We start from the raw sequence: 18,630 nt of genomic DNA, 5'->3' as shown, positions 1-18,630 counted from the left end.
TCTTGGACTTTATGAACGACAGAAACGCTTGCTGATCAGAAGCACCCGATGGCTTTCAGGAACTTACACCTTACGTCCAAAACTGGTGATCTTCGATCAGCCACTGCCAGCATGTACTAGGAGCACAGGCATACCATGATGTTCTGCACCAGAACATCGGGGTTGAGCTTGTAAGTAAACCACCAAAAGGTGTCTTGCTCCGCTCTTGCTCTCTCCATTAGTAGGCACCCCCAGGTGCGCACCTGATTTACCTTCTGAAGAAACAGGTGTGAGGGAGTGCATGGGAGTCACTTACAGAGAATTGAAACGCAGGGCATACAACCATAATAATATTGGTGCTTCATTGTTTTTGAAGGAATATTTTGTGGACATAGACACGGATGCAGATGGGCAAACAGAAACACTTGATAGCCATTAGCGGCATGCTTCATTTTCTTTCATTTTTAGAATATCCTATCGGGATTAGCTGTAGTAAAACAAAAAAGTAAGATTAACCAACAGTTCTCTGTGTAGAACAGATATCTCTGTATGTGTGCATATTGCTGGCACAGTAGTTCGGAATAATAAAAGTCATGGGTTATAAAGGAGCCACAAGCGCTCCAGGGCAACCCGTTGAGAATGGCAGAAAGGCATTGTCTTTTCCTAAAATGTCACAAGTCTCACTAATTGGTAATGTTGCTTGTCAAAGGTACTACACCCTTATCAAAGTAAAGGACAATGCAAACCACAAAACACTATTCACTCAGCTAGAGAGATAAAGAAAGGACTGCACAGGTGTCTTTAAATTAAGGACAGATGCATTATAGACACTATTCTGGGCAAAACAAGTAATAATATTCTATGGTGGATACACTAAATGCAACTGGCAAGCGTGGAATTGAGGACTAAAGCCTTAGAAAGCATGTGTACTTTAAACAAATGTTTAAAGCAATGCAGACATTAAAATGTCTTACAGTGACTGTGTGGGATTCCTAATTGGGTCTAAACTCTAAGTAGGCTAGGCTGGTTTTTGACTTTGATTATCTAGCAGAAGACACTTGGCCTGGATAACAAAATGATGTTTCGCCTTAGACAGTTGATGTGACTGACAAATGTGTGACCTCCTTAGAATGGCGGAAGAGAGGGTTGACTCTGTAACAGGCACCGGGCAGCTTCTATTTTCAGATGTTAAATCAATAATAAATATTTTTTCTCAGAAAGAAGGGTGGTTTCTCCATAGGACCGTAGATGTGTTGACCCCCTGTTTAAGAAAATGGGTCATTAGTTGTGTGGCCTGCACATTTAATGGGTCCACATTTTTCTACCATTGGGAACCAAACACCCTGTAGCACTTGACTCTCTCAGGGTAGCAAAGTGGAGAAGTCCAAGGCCTACTCAAGTGAGGTGGTGTGAGCTAGTAATCACCATTCACAGATACACACTAATAACACTCAGTAAATGATTGCCCAGTCTGTGCTTTTTCTTAAAAAAGAATGAAAAAGTACATTTATTAAAACACACTGTTGAATACTATGCAGTCATTTACAAATATACATAAGCTGATGGAAATACTTTGTGTGACACTTGCCCCACCCAAAGGGAGATTTAAATCAACAGATCACATCAAAGACATTCACTTATATCAAAAATGCAATCACTGGATATAATTTTGAATGAAAACACTTAGTGTCGCAATAAAGCATGTAAACTTTGAACATGAGTGGTTGTCAGCGTCCTTACTTCATCAAAACATCCTTAGGATGAAATGTCTATGCATGTCTAAGTGTTTTGTGTACTGAGCATAACGTTTAACATGAATAACACAACTAAAACATAGCCCCTAAAGGGCATTATTATTATTATATTTATAATTACAACACTGTGCAATTACAGACCTTCACCCCTAAAGGGTGTTGCACAGTATGCCCTGGTGACATGTAATACGCACTTTAAATCAACATGGCCCATGGAGGGCATCATCCGTATAATCACAACTTCTACAATTACAACCTTTCACCCCTAAAGGATGTTTGCAGCATACACGCCTAATAACTTTGGCATGAACACTGCAACTGAAACATAGCCCCTAAAGGACATCACATTTATAATCACAACATGTGTAATTACCACCTTTCTCCCCTATAGGGTGTTTACACAACATGAAAACTACTGTTGACCACCTTCAAGACACAGAGACTTCACCCACAGTCTTTGCCCCCAAAATGGCGCAGCACTCCCAGCTGTAGAACACATGCTCCTGCCAGCTCTGCACGTATGAAATCATTTTGTGGTGACCCCATCCTCCTGTGGCTACCACATGCCAAAAAAAGTGATATTCTGGCAAAAAGCTAGCAGCCCCTGCAGGGCATTAAGGGTTGCTCCTCCGCTTGTTCATTTTTTTTTATTAACGGCTCTCCCGCTGAGCTGGGGAGAGCTGCGTCTTCACTTTTACTCTTTGTTTCTGCTGCCATGAAGCTTTGTGCAGTGCAGCCTTTTGCTTTTTTGTGTGTGCCTGGTCCCCTTCAGCACCCCACACTGTGCATATGTTGGAGGGCAGCCCACGGAGACCACCCCTGGCCGCTCCCACCAGCTCCCCACGTGAACAGCACACCTTAGTGTTGCGGCGGGAGCCACCAAATGTCCTCTGCCTTACCTGCTCCTGCAGGCAAGGAGCTACAGTGCGTGGTCATCTCCTGCTCCCCCTAGTCATGGGCATGGGGAGCAGGGATTACCTGCCATGCTTGGGAGGATCACAGTGGTGCTCCTCCTCTATTTCTGGCCCGCTCACCCTGTTTTTGGTGGTAGGGAGCCAGAGTTGGGATTCCGGGACCCACTGAGATGACTTAGTGGGGTGCACCAGTGCACCTACCTTCTTTTTAGCTGCGGTAGTCTGGGGATGGGGTTCAGCCCCCTAATAAATAGCCAGGCCTAGAGGTTAGGGATCTCCCACTCTGTGAGGAAGCACACCTCTTTCCAGCATTAAATGATTCCTCGCGGCGACCCACAGGCTGTGGTCCACTGCAGGGGCTTAAATCGACCGGCAGCAGAGCTCCGCGCTCTCCGGATTCACATTGGGAGTTTAAAGGCCAAAATCCTTCTTACCCTGATATCTTATTCCCGGCTGGGCAGTTTTCATGGTTTTTCTACCCTGCACCAGTGTCCAGCAGGGATCCACCTCTTAAGTATCCTAATGTGCCATATCACCTCTCTGCCCCTGTCCTCATCTCCCTGCACAGCTTGCTGGGCTATTTCAAAATGGCATCACCCAGGAGCCACTTGCCACATCGGCTCCGGAGGTCTCAGGTCCACCCCTCACTGACATCACTGCCAAGGCCCAACTAGCACAGCTTTAAAGGAGTCGCCCTCCTGGTTTGGCTCCAAAAGTCTAAGCTCCCTTCTACGTTCATTGGGTTTGGGCAGGCCCTCTTCCCGGTAAAGGGTGACAGCTGGCTGACTGATGCAGATGTACATTGGTTCGACTCTGGTGTCTGTAGACCAAGGGGAAGTGGAGCTGAACTCTAAGGCAGCCTTCCCCATAAGTGCATAACAGTGTGTCACTGCAGACAAAACAATAAACCAAACTAACTTTCCCTATTTGTGTACACCAACATTATAAGGGCTCTCCCAGGTCAATTTTCTAGCCTGCAGAGTCCCTTCTGCACTAGTCTACCTGTGTGCAGTTCCTGGGCTGTGCATAACAGGAGTCTCGCACGCACAGGCCTCACATGCATGCAGACATGTGTAAACAGCCCTTACCATTTCTGCGCTGCAGCATCCTTATCTTAAAAGCAGACACTGGCATTAGACATGCACAATACATTTGCCATGAGTTAATTGTGGGTGAGTTACAAGTTATGAGGCTCTGCCACAGTAAAAAGTCTAAAACCAGATGATCAAAAAGCAAAAACGTCGGGCAGATTAGATGAGCAGAACACATCTTCCTATACCCTACCTAAGAGGCACTGCAAGCCATTACATCTCATACAGTATACCAAGTCTATTACTGTTCTTTTTTATGGGACGTGCCACCACAAAACTCTCTCTTCTGTCAGAGGGGAGGTGTATTATCCAACGAGGTGTGTTTTATTGCATTGACCAGCTGAGGCTGTTTAACTGAACTGCACATGTCAGGTTGACTGGTATTTTGCTTGTGGCCAGCTCAATATATGCAGTTCAGGCTTTCACAGTTGTTGCTATCAGGGAGCTGGAGAAGTAGAGACACATCCCCAGCAGTCTCAGGAGGAACAATGTGTATGTCTGTCCCACCCAATCTTAGCACTGCTGTTGTGCGGTTTACAATTATAAACAGCTTGAGAGCAGTGCTTCCAGAGGTGTGTAGTGCTTAGGTTCCCTGTGCCCAGCATGCACTGCTCATCAGTGCAGCAGACAGTGTGGTGGATTTCAAAGAGCAGGCCCATGGGTGTGCACAGAAGATCAACTGCTGAAGTAAGATGATTATTTTTTATTATATTAACTCCTGTGTAATATAACTGGTGCTCTTGTAAAGTGCTCCCATACTGTTAGGGCGAGTCTGTGCAATGTAAAAGTGGCCAAAAAAATAATAAACATGTTAATGTAGCAGCAGCATGATGCCTCCAATGGCCTTCAGACAGGTTCCCGGTATACCGTATGAATGCCCCATCATATTCAAAAGACACCAGATGCCACTTTTCTTAAGTGTAGTTTCTAAGATTGTGACCATTGTTTTTCACACCAGTGAAGACGTTTTAATACCCAATAGAGGGAGCATATTGGTCACAGTCTATTTAATGGATTACTCCTGCAAAGACGTAAACCTAGGGAACATAGTTGCCCTGGTTATATTCAAGCACCCACATCGTTTGACATAGTAGATCATAACGTTCTCTTTGAACACTTGTCAAGATCTGGTATTTGAGAATATGCCTTTCATTGGTGTGAGCTGTTCTGATCATGCCACACTCCAGGAATGTAACTTCTAAATAATTATACACTTTCCCCGATCAATCTGATAAAATCATTTGGATTTAAAATAAACTACTATGCAGATGATACGTTGCTTCTTGTGAACCTGTATGGTTCAGGTCACACCATCCAAGGCCATTCACCAACAGACTCAAGTTGAGTGTTACTGAGGTAAGATCAGTTAAATGGTGTGTGCACACACTGCCCTCTTTAAAACAAAAACAAAAACATGACTGCATCTGAATACCACTACTAAGCAAATTGTGGAACCACTCTTAAAGCCATGCCTACCCACTAGATAAATGACTAAAATGGTTCTATTAACTATGATGTCTAACTCATGGATAGGTTATGTCCTCTCTTACTATCAAGTCTGTGCTCCTATACCTCATTTTGAGTCTAGAGATAAGGAACATCTCTCAAAAATGGAGGATTAGACCTTGTTCTTTGTCACACATCACTTCTAAATCCCAGGTGCTGATTGTGTTTATTGTCCCCTGCCACCTTCTTACTCCCCTTAACCCGGGAGGCATGCCATTTGCAGCATCGAAGAAGATCCCGTAACCTCCTGAACATGCTCTTTTATTACACTGTCCTTCTACCTCTCTACCTGATTCTCTTTCAATATGCTTCATTCTCTGCTCCAATTGGACATGAAAAAAGTAAACAACATCCCTCAGTGCCTATTTGGGCAACCACTGAAGCTTAACAAACAGAAAAGAACAACTAATCAATCTTGAGTAGTAGATTTCCAGCTCGAGTGAACAGCCCCCCTATGGCAAGGTATTGGGAAAATGTAAAACATTTTTTAAACTCCAAAAATATTAAAATATGTTTATAATAAATATTAATGAAAATCATTTTATATATATGCATATTAAATATAAAACTAAATTTAAAAAACTCTGCTAATACAGAATTGAATTAAAAAATATTTCTCCAAAATTTAAACTGAAAAATAGATTTCTAACTAAGAAATTTTCTGATAATGTATTATTAAACGCGATGTACATAATTTATTAAAAGTAATTTAATTATATTTTATTACAGTGTATTGCTATATTAATGTTTAAATGCAAACACATTCGTAACATATTTCATAATTTAAAAATATGTGTTATTTTTATAAATTATTTTTAACATTAAATTAAATGAATTTATATGTTTAACTATTTTAAATATCCTAATTTAATTTATTTTATACAGGGTTTTAGATCCCCAACTCCATTATTTACTATTGGAAGAGATTAGCAATAGAAGTGGCTGGCTGTGTATGATACTGGACATATTCCAGGTCTGAGCTGGACTACTTTACTATTGTTTCGGGTTCCTTTTTGGCTTTAGTAACTATTGAAGTGAAGTGACTGGGTTGACTTCTCTCCCTAAACCCCTCACTGATCCTCCCTCAAGCCCTTCTTATTTCTCTATAAACACCTACTCTTTATTTGTAAACATTCCTTATTTTAAAGCCATTCCCCTGTGTCCCCTTCCGCATTTACTACTAAAATGTATATCTATTTGTGTCGAGAGTGCACTCAGGGAGGAGATCTCCACACATTTAGGTATAGGAGAGATAGGGGGATGAATAGCATTTAGTACTACAAAATGCATTTGTAACTCAATATTTAAGAACTTTAGAGAAACATGTTTACTTCCTCCCAGATGATTATGTCTTTCGTGTTATTGAAACTTTGTGAAGTCTTATTAACATTTAGTTTCCTTGCTTAGTCTTCTCAGATTGACCTTCAATTTCTGTAAATGAAATAATCATCTCAATTTTTGTCAATACCAGAGCCTTTTACGGACTATATTTCCTATTATCTCTATGTTCATCTCACCGCACTACAAGAGTCTATGTTAATATTTTTGCGGCCATGCCAATTGTCTTGCATTGTGCCATGCCAAATATTAAACATGTCTCTGTACATATCTTCCATATGTATTTACAGACACTTCCTAAGCCAATCCATGTGAAATATTTGGGATTTCACAACTATAGTGGTGGCACTCAATGACATCCAGTTGCTATTTCAGCTTCTGGAAAGTTTTGTACCAGACTCATATTTATGAGTAATTAATACTGGAATGGGCACTAACTGCCTACACCTGAAGCCAAAGATCCCTTAGATTATTTCAAAACAAGGTTAGCTAGGTTATTCAAAACTGCTTTAAAGACAGTCAAATAACCTACATATAACCCACAAAACAGCCGCAAGTAAAATAACCTGGATTCTGAGAAGAAGCCATTTCACCCCAACTCTTTGTAGTTTTTGATGGTTAACAAGCCATGGAGAATCACATTTAAAAGAGAAGATGGGAGTCACAAGGCCATCTGATGGTCTTGTCCAAAATGTCTGAAAACTCTTAAAGGTGTTTTTCTGCAGTCATCTGCTTCAATTGATCATTAATGAAGGCTGACTGCTAGATGTAAAAGGTTCAGAGAAAACGACAAAATCTCATTGGTAGAAAAAATGTAAACCATTTCCTTAATTTTTCACTTTGTTAACTATATTAATTTGAGGTTTATACAGCAGCATCTGCAGTTCAAACAGTCTGGAACTATTTTACAGGTATCTATGCCATTAATATTATTTCCTATCTAAAGTATTTGTGAGTATATATGGCATTCAAAGAAGTCCTTAGAATTAGTCCCCTAGTGGCTTACTCTCGTTCAAGGGTCTCAGTTTAACGTGGTATGCTGTTTCCATTTCCCATTCTACTTATCAATCAGAAAATCAGCATTTAGGACTCTGATTTGGGAACTCTATGTTCAATAGTACCTACTTTATTTATACCTTTAAGAATGCTACACATTTTCAGTTTACAGTCATATTATGGCTTTCTTATGCATGTAATTCCTTCACAACTAGTTTACATTTTTTCTTGAGGTTTTGTTATTGCCCATGAGTGGACTACACTGGTCCACAACATGCCAATTCTTCCTTCCATCGCTGCAACCCTGGGATTCAGAGCTTGACCTATGATAGGTACATCTAAACATCAGTGGTGTTCAAGTGTTTTTATTTCCTAATTTTGTGTAGGCCACTCTTTTAAGCCAGTAAGGCAGCACTTTGAAATTGCCAAGTCTACATATCTCTTGAAGAGTGGCACACATTCTAGATCTGATCTTAATTCTTTTGCAGATGTAGTCTTTGGCAGTCATGAAGGGTGCACTGTGATCTAACCATTTGGCAACAGCTTAACAAATGATTGTGAATAGTTCATTAAAGAAGGATCTCTGATTAGGGCACAGTTCAAACTTTTTGTTTCAGGATATCGCTGATGCTGGCACCACAGTATGAGTTAGAACTCCAAATAACCAAGACCTTACACAACAAAGGGTTTTGGAAATCTGCTTTTATTATAGTTAGGCCATAGTGTCAGACTACTAATAGTAAAACTGACTGTGACAAATGACCAGGCCAAAGTTATGAAAGATTTAAAAAGAAGCAGTCACTTAAAGAGTACCTGTTTGGCACTATCTTACGTAGGACTCCAAATACCAACACAAGTAAGGTTGAGGTAGACTATATATAGAGCCTGTGTTCCTGAATCTAGGTAACCAAAACAGTTTCAGTAACATGAATGTATTTGGGGCATTCTCTGAGCTAGCCCCATTTCCTTTCACCCCAACTCTGTGCCTCAACCATTAAATAAGCAGGAACATTAATGAGCAGAGTAAACATTCCCCTAAAGGCTCTCACAGGTGTTACAGTATAAAGACTCTGGTTTCCACTTCTGCTTCTTCACTGACATCAAAGAAATAATTTTCAGACTTTTCTTGTTTCAGTGACGATTTACAGCTGGATGTTTAGCTAAGCTACTATACATGTATAACAGTCGCTTAACTGGGTGATCAAAAAAGGTGTCCTATCATTCAACCCTGTCATAGTGAATCCTGCAGTCCGAGAACTGCCAATTTGATGTTAGCTGATGTTTACATTGTTGTATGAAACAAGCAAGCACATTGCTAATAGATTTTAAGTTTACTTAGAACTGGAGACTTTCCAGTTACTCGGAACATGGGCTAGTCCAATTTGCTCTGGTACTTGATCTATATTTTAAGGACAAGGTACTTCTAGTTCAATCTGGTAAATACATTTTCTATATCTAGCAAAAGGACTGCAAGCCATACATCACAATGTAACACAACCGACAACAATCTACTGAATGCATAGTTTTCAAAAACTCCGCCTAACCAGTAAGAATTTGCTCCAGCTTGAATGCAATAGTTAAGCACCAAGTACCTTAGTATAGATGTTGTTTTCATAGTTAATTAATTGGATGTGGCAGTAATTCTGCATTTGACTATTGACTGTGTCTGTGATGCGCTATTTCTAATGCCACTGAAAAGCATGCACATCTTTGGATCAGGGTCTCTTGCAAAGAGTCGAAGTGTGAATGCCAAAATCGACTTGAATGTGTTTTGAATGTGATCTTAACATTTAAAAGATAGATTTTGTTTACACTTATGACGATGATCATTACAGTGCAGCTAAAACTATTCATTTTAGGGAGAGGAGCAAAATGTTTAATAAGTATATTAATGCCCCTGTAAGATTCTTATGCACTTCTTACCAACTTCTAAAATCACTACTGCCCTTTGATCTACACCACTGAGATCCAATAAAACCTCAAATATGATAGTAAACCTACACAATTTTCACAGAATGGAAGCCTCTGTGTTCCAACAGAAACCTTCAAGTATATTACCTTAAATAGAAAAATGATTTCAACAACGAAAATAGAAAACAATGGATCCATTTTGTCCATATGAAAAAACAGGCAAAATTAATCAAAATTAAGCACCTGTGCAGTTTCTGTCTTTGCCCACAAAGTGAAAAAAGCAAGCACCACAACTAGACACTGCCTAAAATCATTATTAATATTTTAATCGAAAAACATCTCACGTTCTTGATGCATTTACTATGAACGTTTATACAAAAAATGAACTTTAGTGATACTTTGAGTCATAGAAGATTTTCTGTATTTCTATGATGCTGAAAAAAATGTTAACCGAAACGGGGTCATTATCAATGTGGCTTTTGTAGTTATCAAATGGCAAAATATGTCACACTTGAAAAGCTGACCTTTTGCGCGTGTTCCTAAGCAGTGGAAAGGCAACGCTGATGCATAAACTGTGATGAACCCTTTAAATACCAGGATTGTGTCAAACGTGATAATATGCTGAGTTACACTGACATTTAGTTTCCATGCAACTTCAATTCGTTGTTTTTACCTGCCATGATATCAGCTCCTTTAGTTTTTCAATCTTTTCGTGATCTTCTGGGTGCTCTTGCATGTACTTTTCAGTAAAGAAAGCCTGAAGTAATGAAAAATAAGATTATTAAACTCGTGTAGGCAAAATGCAATGGCATGTGTATCATGAAAAACATGCTATGCTTCACAATAAAAAAAAGTGGCGACCATCTTTCAAAAACAAAACACTTATGTATAACGTCCAACATTTCTAAGACTAATTTCAGAAGAATAACAGAGCGCCATTTTTCTTGGCTAAGTACACACTGCTTGATGTCAGCAAGAAAGACACTATTTCTCGATAGACAGCACAATTGTTCCGATTAAATCTGAACTTTTATGAATTACAGCGGTTGATAAAAACAGAATGCACGACTACCAATGTTTTTTATGCTTGTAAGGTGGTTTTGGGGCAAGCTAAGGTTTCAGCAAACAGCGGCAATTTTTCTTCGGGTCGCACTTGTTGAGTGGTTTAGTATTTCTATTAAGTGCTACAAGGTGTTTCAGCAAACAACGTGCGTATACATTGATTCTCCCGGCGCCCCGATGATATTTATAGACAGGGAAAATGTACAACCAGAAGAAAAAATGTAGTTCCTGTATAATTCTTTTTCTGGCTTGATGTCTACTTTATTTATCTACTTCATGTCCTTTAAACCTGGATTTCTCTTTTCGATTCAAACACTAGTATTTTGTCTCTGTCTTAATCCTCCACTTCTCCATCTCCCACTCCCCTTCTCTCTCTCTCTCATTCCCTACCCCCATTTCCCTGGCAAGGGAGGTGGAACTGAAGCACTTCTTTACATTTGATTTTACTTTTTTCACTAGACATGTTTTCACTTTTATTTGTTCACTGACCATCTAGTCTAATTCACCCTATTTCTGAAATAACTTGGATTCCTGACTAAGGGCCTGATTTAGAACTTGATGGATGGGTTACTCCATCGCAATGGTGACGGGTATCCTGTCTGCGGAAATCTAAATTCCACTATAGCCTACAGCAATGGTTCCCAACATGTGGTCCGTGGACCCCTGGGGGTCAGCATAGCCTTATCAGGGGATTTGCGACACCTTAGCAAATTAAAAAATATTAATAGATTAGGTCCCCAGCATTAAGTAATGACTCAGTGAGGGGGTTCCCAGGATTCCAATAATGATTCAGTGGGGGTTCCCAGGTTACAGTAATGATAAAATGGGGGTCCACAGAAGTCAAAACGTTGGGAACCATTGGCCTGTGGGGTTTACATTTAGGCGCACAGGATATTCTCTAAATCGAGCTCTAAGTGTTCTACTTTTGTCATCGGTTCACATATTAGGTCCGACTACTTTAGCTCTGAGGTGACCAAATGTCATTAATTCTCAAAACAACTACAGCTAGTAGTACAGAGTGTGTCTTCAAATATATCCAAGGCCCACACCCACCTATCTTCACCTATTTATTCCTATGCCCCCCTGCTATAATATCCATGCTGTGCTACATGGGTAATCCAATTTTCAATCATTTTCCCTCCTGGTTCCTAAACATTGGAATGCCTTGCCTCCTTTATTTGTTCAAACATCAGCCTGTATGCCTGTTATTTGCTACATACGAATCACACCCTGTCACTCACTACTCAACACTCTTTTCTGCTGATGAATTGCCATTTCATCTATTCGAAAAGTTTGTACTGGTGGTGATATTTTGTTGAGTGCTTTGATGAAAGTGCTATATTTGAATAAAAAAATCTTACCCTTCAGATGTAAAACTCTGCGTTTAAAAGACACCGCCAACTCATCTGGCTATCTAATCTTTAAAGAGAATGAAAGCATGCACAACACACGAGATAACACCTTTCATTTGTGAAAGTTAAAGTACAAGTTACTTACCTTTGGTAACAATATCTGGTAGACATATTCTAGTTCGAGATTCCTTACATTAGAATTTTCTCCCAAGCGTCAGACTGGATCCAGAGATTTTTTCTTCGAGCAATACCATTCCGCGACGGTAGGTGGCATCGGTCAACTCCGCAGGTGTCGTTGGCATAGTAGTTGCCGTGATGAAGTCAGGAATAGTACATAGATGCCACCTCAGCGCAGTGATGTCAGTTTCTTTTCACGATTTTCAAAAGCCAAAGCACATAGCTGCGAAGAACACTGAAATTGGTACGCCAGAGCTGAGGCCCTGAATGGGGAAGCCCTGTCCTTAGAAATCAGTTTGCAAGTGGGGGGGATGGGTGGGTCAGTAAGGAATCTGCAACTAGAATATGTCTCTACCAGATATATCATTACCAAAGGTAAGTAACTTGCACATCTGATAGAGACGTCTAGTTGCAGATTCCTTCCTTTAGCATAGATACCCAAGCAATGCCATCCTCGGACATGGGCTGCGAACCAAGACCATACTAGAAAGTCCTGGAGGACCGACCGACTACAGTAGCCGTCCTGATGGACCTTCCAGGAAGTAATGTTTATTAAATGTGTCAAGGATGCCCACGTAGCTGCCTGGCAGATATCCAGGACAGGAACTCTGCGTGCAAATACAGTGGAAGCAGCAGTTGCTCTGGTGGAATGAGCACGCAGGCCCTCATGGGGTTGCTTCTTAGCCAAAGCATAGCACGTCTTGATGCAAGGAAGAACCCTTCGAGAGATGGTATGTTTTTGCCCCGCCTTCACTTTCTTTGCACCCACATTTCCAAAGAGCTGATCGTCCACCCGGAAATCTTTAGTACGTCTTAGATAGAATGCCAACGCTCTTTTAAGATTAAGGCAGTGGAATCTCTCATCCTCATGAGAAGGATGTGGAGTTGCATAAAAAGTAGGCAAGGTGATGGACTGGCCTACATGAAAAGGTGTAACTACTTTGGGAAGGAAGGAAGCCTCAGTGCGCAACATCACTTTGTCAGGGTGCACAGACAAAAATGAAGGCTTCAAAGAAAGAGCTTGAAGCTCGTTCACTCTGCAAGCAGAAGTGATGGCAACAAGAAAAACAGTTTCGATAGTAAGGAGCCGTAAGGGACAATTGTGCATCGGTTCAAAGGGAGAACACATTAAGGGCCAGATGTAGCAAAGACTTTGCGGCTCGCAAACGGCGAAAATCGCCGTTTGCGAGTCGCAAATGCGTCTTTGCTATGTAGAAATGCATTTTGCGAGTCGGCACCGACTCGCAAAATGCATTTCCGAGTCGCAAATAGGAAGGGGTGTTCCCTTCCTATTTGCGAGTCGCAATGGTATGCAATTCCATTTGCGACCGCGAAAGCGGTCGCAAATGGACTCGCAGTTACCATCCACTTGAAGTGGATGGTAACCCAGTCGCAAACGGGAAGGGGTCCCCATGGGACCCCTTCCCCTTTGTGACTGGACCTAAAAAAAAAATTTCAGAGCAGGCAGTGGTCCAATGGACCACTACCTGCCCTGAAAAATACCGAATCAAAAGGTTTCGGTTTATTTTTCAAAGTGCAGCTCGTTTTCCTTTAAGGAAAACGGGTTGCACTTTGAAAAAAAAAAACTGCTTTATTTAAAAGCAGTCACGGACATGGAGGTCTGCTGTTCCCAGCAGGCCTCCATCCCCGTGAGTGCCCTGAATCGCTATGGGGTCGCAAATTGCGACCCACCTCATTAATATTAATGAGGTGGGTCTTTGCGACCCCATAGCGACTCGCAGATGGTGTCTGAGACACGTTTCTGCATCCCAAATTGCGACTTGCAATTTGCGTGTCGCAGGGACTCGCAAATTGCAAGTCGCAATTTGCTACTTTGCTACATCTGGCCCTAAGTAAGTAAATACAAGATTAAGGTCCCACTGATGCATGATAAATGGAGTGGGAGTAAACAAATGGGTGAGACCCTTAAGAAATCGACTAGCAATAGGAGACAAAGAGTGAAGGCTGATCAGGCAACCTAAAAAAGGCTGAAATAGCTGATAAATAATGTTTAAGGGTGCCCAAAGGAGGGTCCTGCTGGGCTAAAGAGACAATGAACAAAAGATCCTCAGAAAGAGGAGAAGAGAGGGGATCAACAGATTTGTTGGAACACCATGCCACAAATGTATGCCAATGACAGGCGTATACCGTTTTGGTGGAGGGACTCCTGGCTGCAAAGATAACATCACAGACTTCGGGTGGAAGGTCAAAAGACGTCAACTGATGCCGCTCAATCTCCACGCATGAAGGCAGAGATTGGACAGGTTCAGGTGGAGAACCATCCCCTGCTGCTGTGACAGAAGATCCTCCTGAGGGGGAAGTCTGAGTGGAGGATCGGTGGCCATGCTCAATAGCTCTGGATACCCTACTCTCGTGCCCAGTCCAGAGCCACCAAGATGACTTGGGCCCAGTCATTCCTGATCTTCTTGAGAACTCTGGGCAGAAGTGGTATAGGCAGAAAGGTGGAAAGGAGGCCGGAGTTCCACTCTAGATGAAAAGCATCTCTGAGCGAGTGCCACCTTCGAAACTCCAACGCGCAAAACAGCTGGAATTGCGTGTTCTCTTGGGAGGCAAACAGATCTAACTAAGGCTATCCCCACTGCTGAAAGAGCGCCTCCTGACAAAGGGTCCAGGACACTACTCGGCCCTGTTTGTTGCAGTACCACATGGCGGTAGTGTTGTCCGTGAACACTAGCACTACTTTCTCTTTGAGAGAGGGAAGAAATGCTTTCAACGCAAGCCTGATCGCCTGGAGCCCCAGAAGATTGATATGGAGCCCAGACCCCACCGGTAACCAGAGGCCTCTGATCTCTGCCACTCTCATGTTGCCGCCCCATCTAAGAAGTGACTCGTTCATCACTATGGATAGATCTGGTTAGAGAAGGGAAAGGGATCTGCCGTTGACCCAATGGGGATTCGAAAGCCATCACTGCAGGTCTTTTGCAGTCCACTCCGAGATCTGGTCCATGTCAGAGAGATTTCCCTGATGCTGCACCCACTGGAACTTCAAGTTCCACTGCAGAGCCAGCATATGCTACCTGGCATGTGTCACTAGCAGGACGCAGGAGGCCGTGAGGCCCAGCAGCCTTAGAGTCACTCTCACTGAAACCCAAGGTAGAGGCTGAAAGATCATAATTATAGCCTGTATATCGTGAACTCACTTTTAGTGAAGATGGGCTTGAAACTGCACTGTGTCCACAACAGCTCTGATGAAAGGGAGCAACAGAGAGGGGGTCAGGTGTGACTTCGGCACATTTATAGTGAACTCTAGCTCGTGCAGGAGGTTCGCCATAGTCTGAAAGTGGGAGACAACTTTCTGGGGTGAGTCCGCCTTCAACAGCCAGTCGTCAAGGTAGGGGAAAACTGAAACTCCCAACTTGTGCAGATGAGCTGTAACCACCTCCATCACCTTTGTGAACACCCGAGGGGCACTGGTAAGGCCGAAGGGGAGCACAGTAAATTGAAAGTGCTTTGGACCTACCACGAATCGTAGGTAACGTCTGTGGGCAGGCAGGATTGTAATATGGAAATAAGCGACTTGCAAGTCCAACGCTACCATCCAAATTCTGGCATCCAGGGCCTGAGCCACGGTGAGCATTTTGAATTTCTCCTTCTTGAGGAAGAGATTGAGGTCCCAAAGGTCTACGATAGGACGTAAGCCCTTGTCCTTTTTGGGCACCAGAAAGTAGCGGGAATAACAACCATACTCTACTAATGCACAGGGACCCTCTCTATGGCTCCTTGGCCAAGAGAGCCGTAACTTCCTGGCAGAGACGTGCCAAATGATCTTCCGGTAAACGGTCAACTGATGAAGGTATGACTGGTGGGGCAGATTCGAAGGGCAGGGAGTAGCCCCTTCAAATGATCTGCAAAACCCACCTCTCCGTAGTGATGGATTCTCAGTGGGTCAGGTGATGGCAAATCCTGCCGCCAACTGGAGCAGAGGAAGGGGATGGACTAGGAGGGTTTGGAGGCTGCAGCAGGGACAGGGGTGGACTCGGAAGACCTCTGGTTCCCTGTCCCACGACCACATGGGATTCTGCGTCCCTGGCCTGGCAGCGGCTTAACAGCATGGGTGGCATGGTGGCTGGGAAGGAGATGTGACAGGGAGCCCCTTCCATGGCCATGAAAGGCAGACTGCTGGGGATGAGGGGTAGTGGAAAGCCCGAGGGACTAAGCCATAGCCCGGGAGTCCTTGAACCTCTCCAAAGCCGAGTCTGGCTTGTCTCCAAAGAGACTGGAGCCATCAAAGGGCATGTCCATAATAGTCTGTTGGACATTCCCTGAGAAACCAGATGTACGTAACCAGGTTTGGCGCCTCAAGGCCAGGGTCGTCGCAAATGATCTACCTAGAGAGCCAGTCATGTCCAGTCCACAACTGATAGTGAACTTTGCTGCATCTTTCGGTGAACCCTGGGAGATTATATCATGGGCCTCCTCCGGTAACTGTGGCAGAACGTACGCAACGCAACCATATCTCATGGACAGTGGTTATGGTGCCCCAAAAGGCATGCAGTGTTCACCGACTGCAGAGCGAGACTGGAGGAAGAAAACATCTTCTTCCCAAATTGTTCCCAACTTTCTGATTCCCTATCTGGAGGTGCAGAAGGGAAAGCACCCCAGGGTGAGGATGCCTGGATGACAAGGCTCTCAGCTGTGGGGTGTTGGGACAAACATTTAGGGTCATTCGGGGTAGGCCAATAGCAGCATGCGATAGTCCTGTTCACAGGAGCCCCTGTGTTGAGTCTAGACCAAGTACCCAAAAGGACATCGGTGAGGGCTTCATTGAATGAAAGAAGAGGCTCAGCTATGGAAGCCCCTGGTTGAAACACCTCTGTCAGGAGATTAGACCTGACCTGAACAGTAGGCAGTTCAAGGCCGAGGACCTCAGCCACTCTACTCATCACCATGGAATAAGTTGCTCCATCTCCCGTAGCCATTGTAGGAGGAGACAGCATGCCAGCGTCTGGAGAGGTATCCAGACCACTGGCCTCACCCAACTCCTGTGCCTAGTCCAAGTTAGGATCACCCTGGTATTCTTAAGGGTCCAAGGACCCCTGAAATCCTTCCCTGAATTCTAGCCCATAAGAATAAGGGTCAGAATCTAATCTGGGATGAATAGGCCCTATCGAAAAAGGATGTGGCGTCGGCTGATGCCGGTCCAACTCTGAGTCGCCGGGGATCAGGATCGCGTTGACATCGATGGGGTGTACCACTACGTCAAGAGCATTGACATTTGAACCAGGGCTGCAAAAGGGTTCAATGGTACGACCGGTGTTGGTGCGGAACCGGAGGAGACTTTGTTGGCCGAAGCTGGAACTGCTGGCGCGGAACTCGAAGGCCCCCCCGACCGAACCCCTTGGGCCTGAAGGTGCCGTACTGGGGTCAGGCTGCCTAAAAATGAGGTGCATGGCCTCATAAAACTCCTTTAATTGGGCAGAGGTCGCCACGGCTTCTGGAAAATTGAGGATGTGTGGAGCGGATGCAGAACGCAGGCTCTGAAGATGGAGGCCTCAAGTGTCGACGTTTCTCCTGTGTCGCATCGGCTGGGCGACGGGGCATAGTCAAAGGGTTAAGGGACCTCTTTGACTTCTTTTTCTTCTTACATTGACCCGAAGACTTTGAAGAGACGAGTGGTGGTGTCTTTGCTCCGGGTCAAGAGACCTTCACCTCGAGCGAGACTGGGACCTACGCGGAGTCGAGTGCCGGGCTGCCATAAGCTTGAGGGACCACTCCCGCAAGGCCTTCGGGTGCAAGGCCCGGCACTCAGAGCATGACTTCGCCATGGTCGCGCTCCAAGCACCACAAACAGAGCTGATGCAGATCCGTCACCAACATCATGAGGTGACAGTCCTCGCACGGTTTAAAGCTGGTCTTCGGGGACATCAAAAGAGTCAAAGTCAGTCAAAAGGTGACCAAGGGTAGCTCTCTCTGGATCAGCGTGTGGCGCGGAAAGAAAAGAACTGACTTCATTGCACTGAGGTGGCGTCTATGTATTATTCCCGACATCATCACGGCGACTACGACGCCAACGACCTCCATGGAATCGACCAACGCCACCTACCAATGGACAAGGGTATTGCTCGAAGAAAAAAATCTCTGGATCCAGTCTGATGCCTGGGGGAAAATTCTAAGGTAAGGAATCTGCAACTAGAAGTCTCTATGAGATCTTGATTTTTAGTGGTGTACTAATGAATCTGTGTACATTCTAGAGTGAAACCCAAACTCATACCTAGACGCTCAGCCTCTAGAATGATCATGGATCTTCCTGTTACAGCCTGAAATCTGACTGCTCAGCACAAACAGATTTTTTACAGACATCTATTGCTGTACTTTGAAATTCAAGGGTCAAGAACCATTTCCAATGAAAAAAAGAAAATATGATGAAAAAAGGAGCTCAAGTTCACTGCTCAGGGAGCCGAAAAATCTCAATGTGACAGAGGTTGTGAAATTAAATTGGTTTTGTGTATATTTGTAAGTGTGATCACTCTAATGTTCGTATCTGAGAAAAGGCAATAGGTTAAAGGACATTCGTCTCATGGACATCATT

General features: G+C 43.5%; 1 protein-coding gene across 1 annotated transcript in view; it reads right to left on the bottom strand.

The window, feature by feature from the left end:
• The window catches only part of DOCK1 (dedicator of cytokinesis 1), a 1,072,828-nt gene that overhangs the window by 112,698 nt on the left and 941,500 nt on the right, over positions 1–18,630 (bottom strand). The window contains exon 46 of the mRNA XM_069239713.1: positions 10,163–10,246. Coding sequence (XP_069095814.1) covers positions 10,163–10,246 — 84 coding nt within the window. The remainder of the gene's footprint in view (positions 1–10,162; positions 10,247–18,630) is intronic.

Source organism: Pleurodeles waltl, chromosome 6, assembly GCF_031143425.1.
Source record: "Pleurodeles waltl isolate 20211129_DDA chromosome 6, aPleWal1.hap1.20221129, whole genome shotgun sequence".
NCBI classification, from domain to species: Eukaryota; Metazoa; Chordata; class Amphibia; order Caudata; family Salamandridae; genus Pleurodeles; species Pleurodeles waltl.
This window is presented reverse-complemented; position numbering and strand designations above follow the sequence as displayed.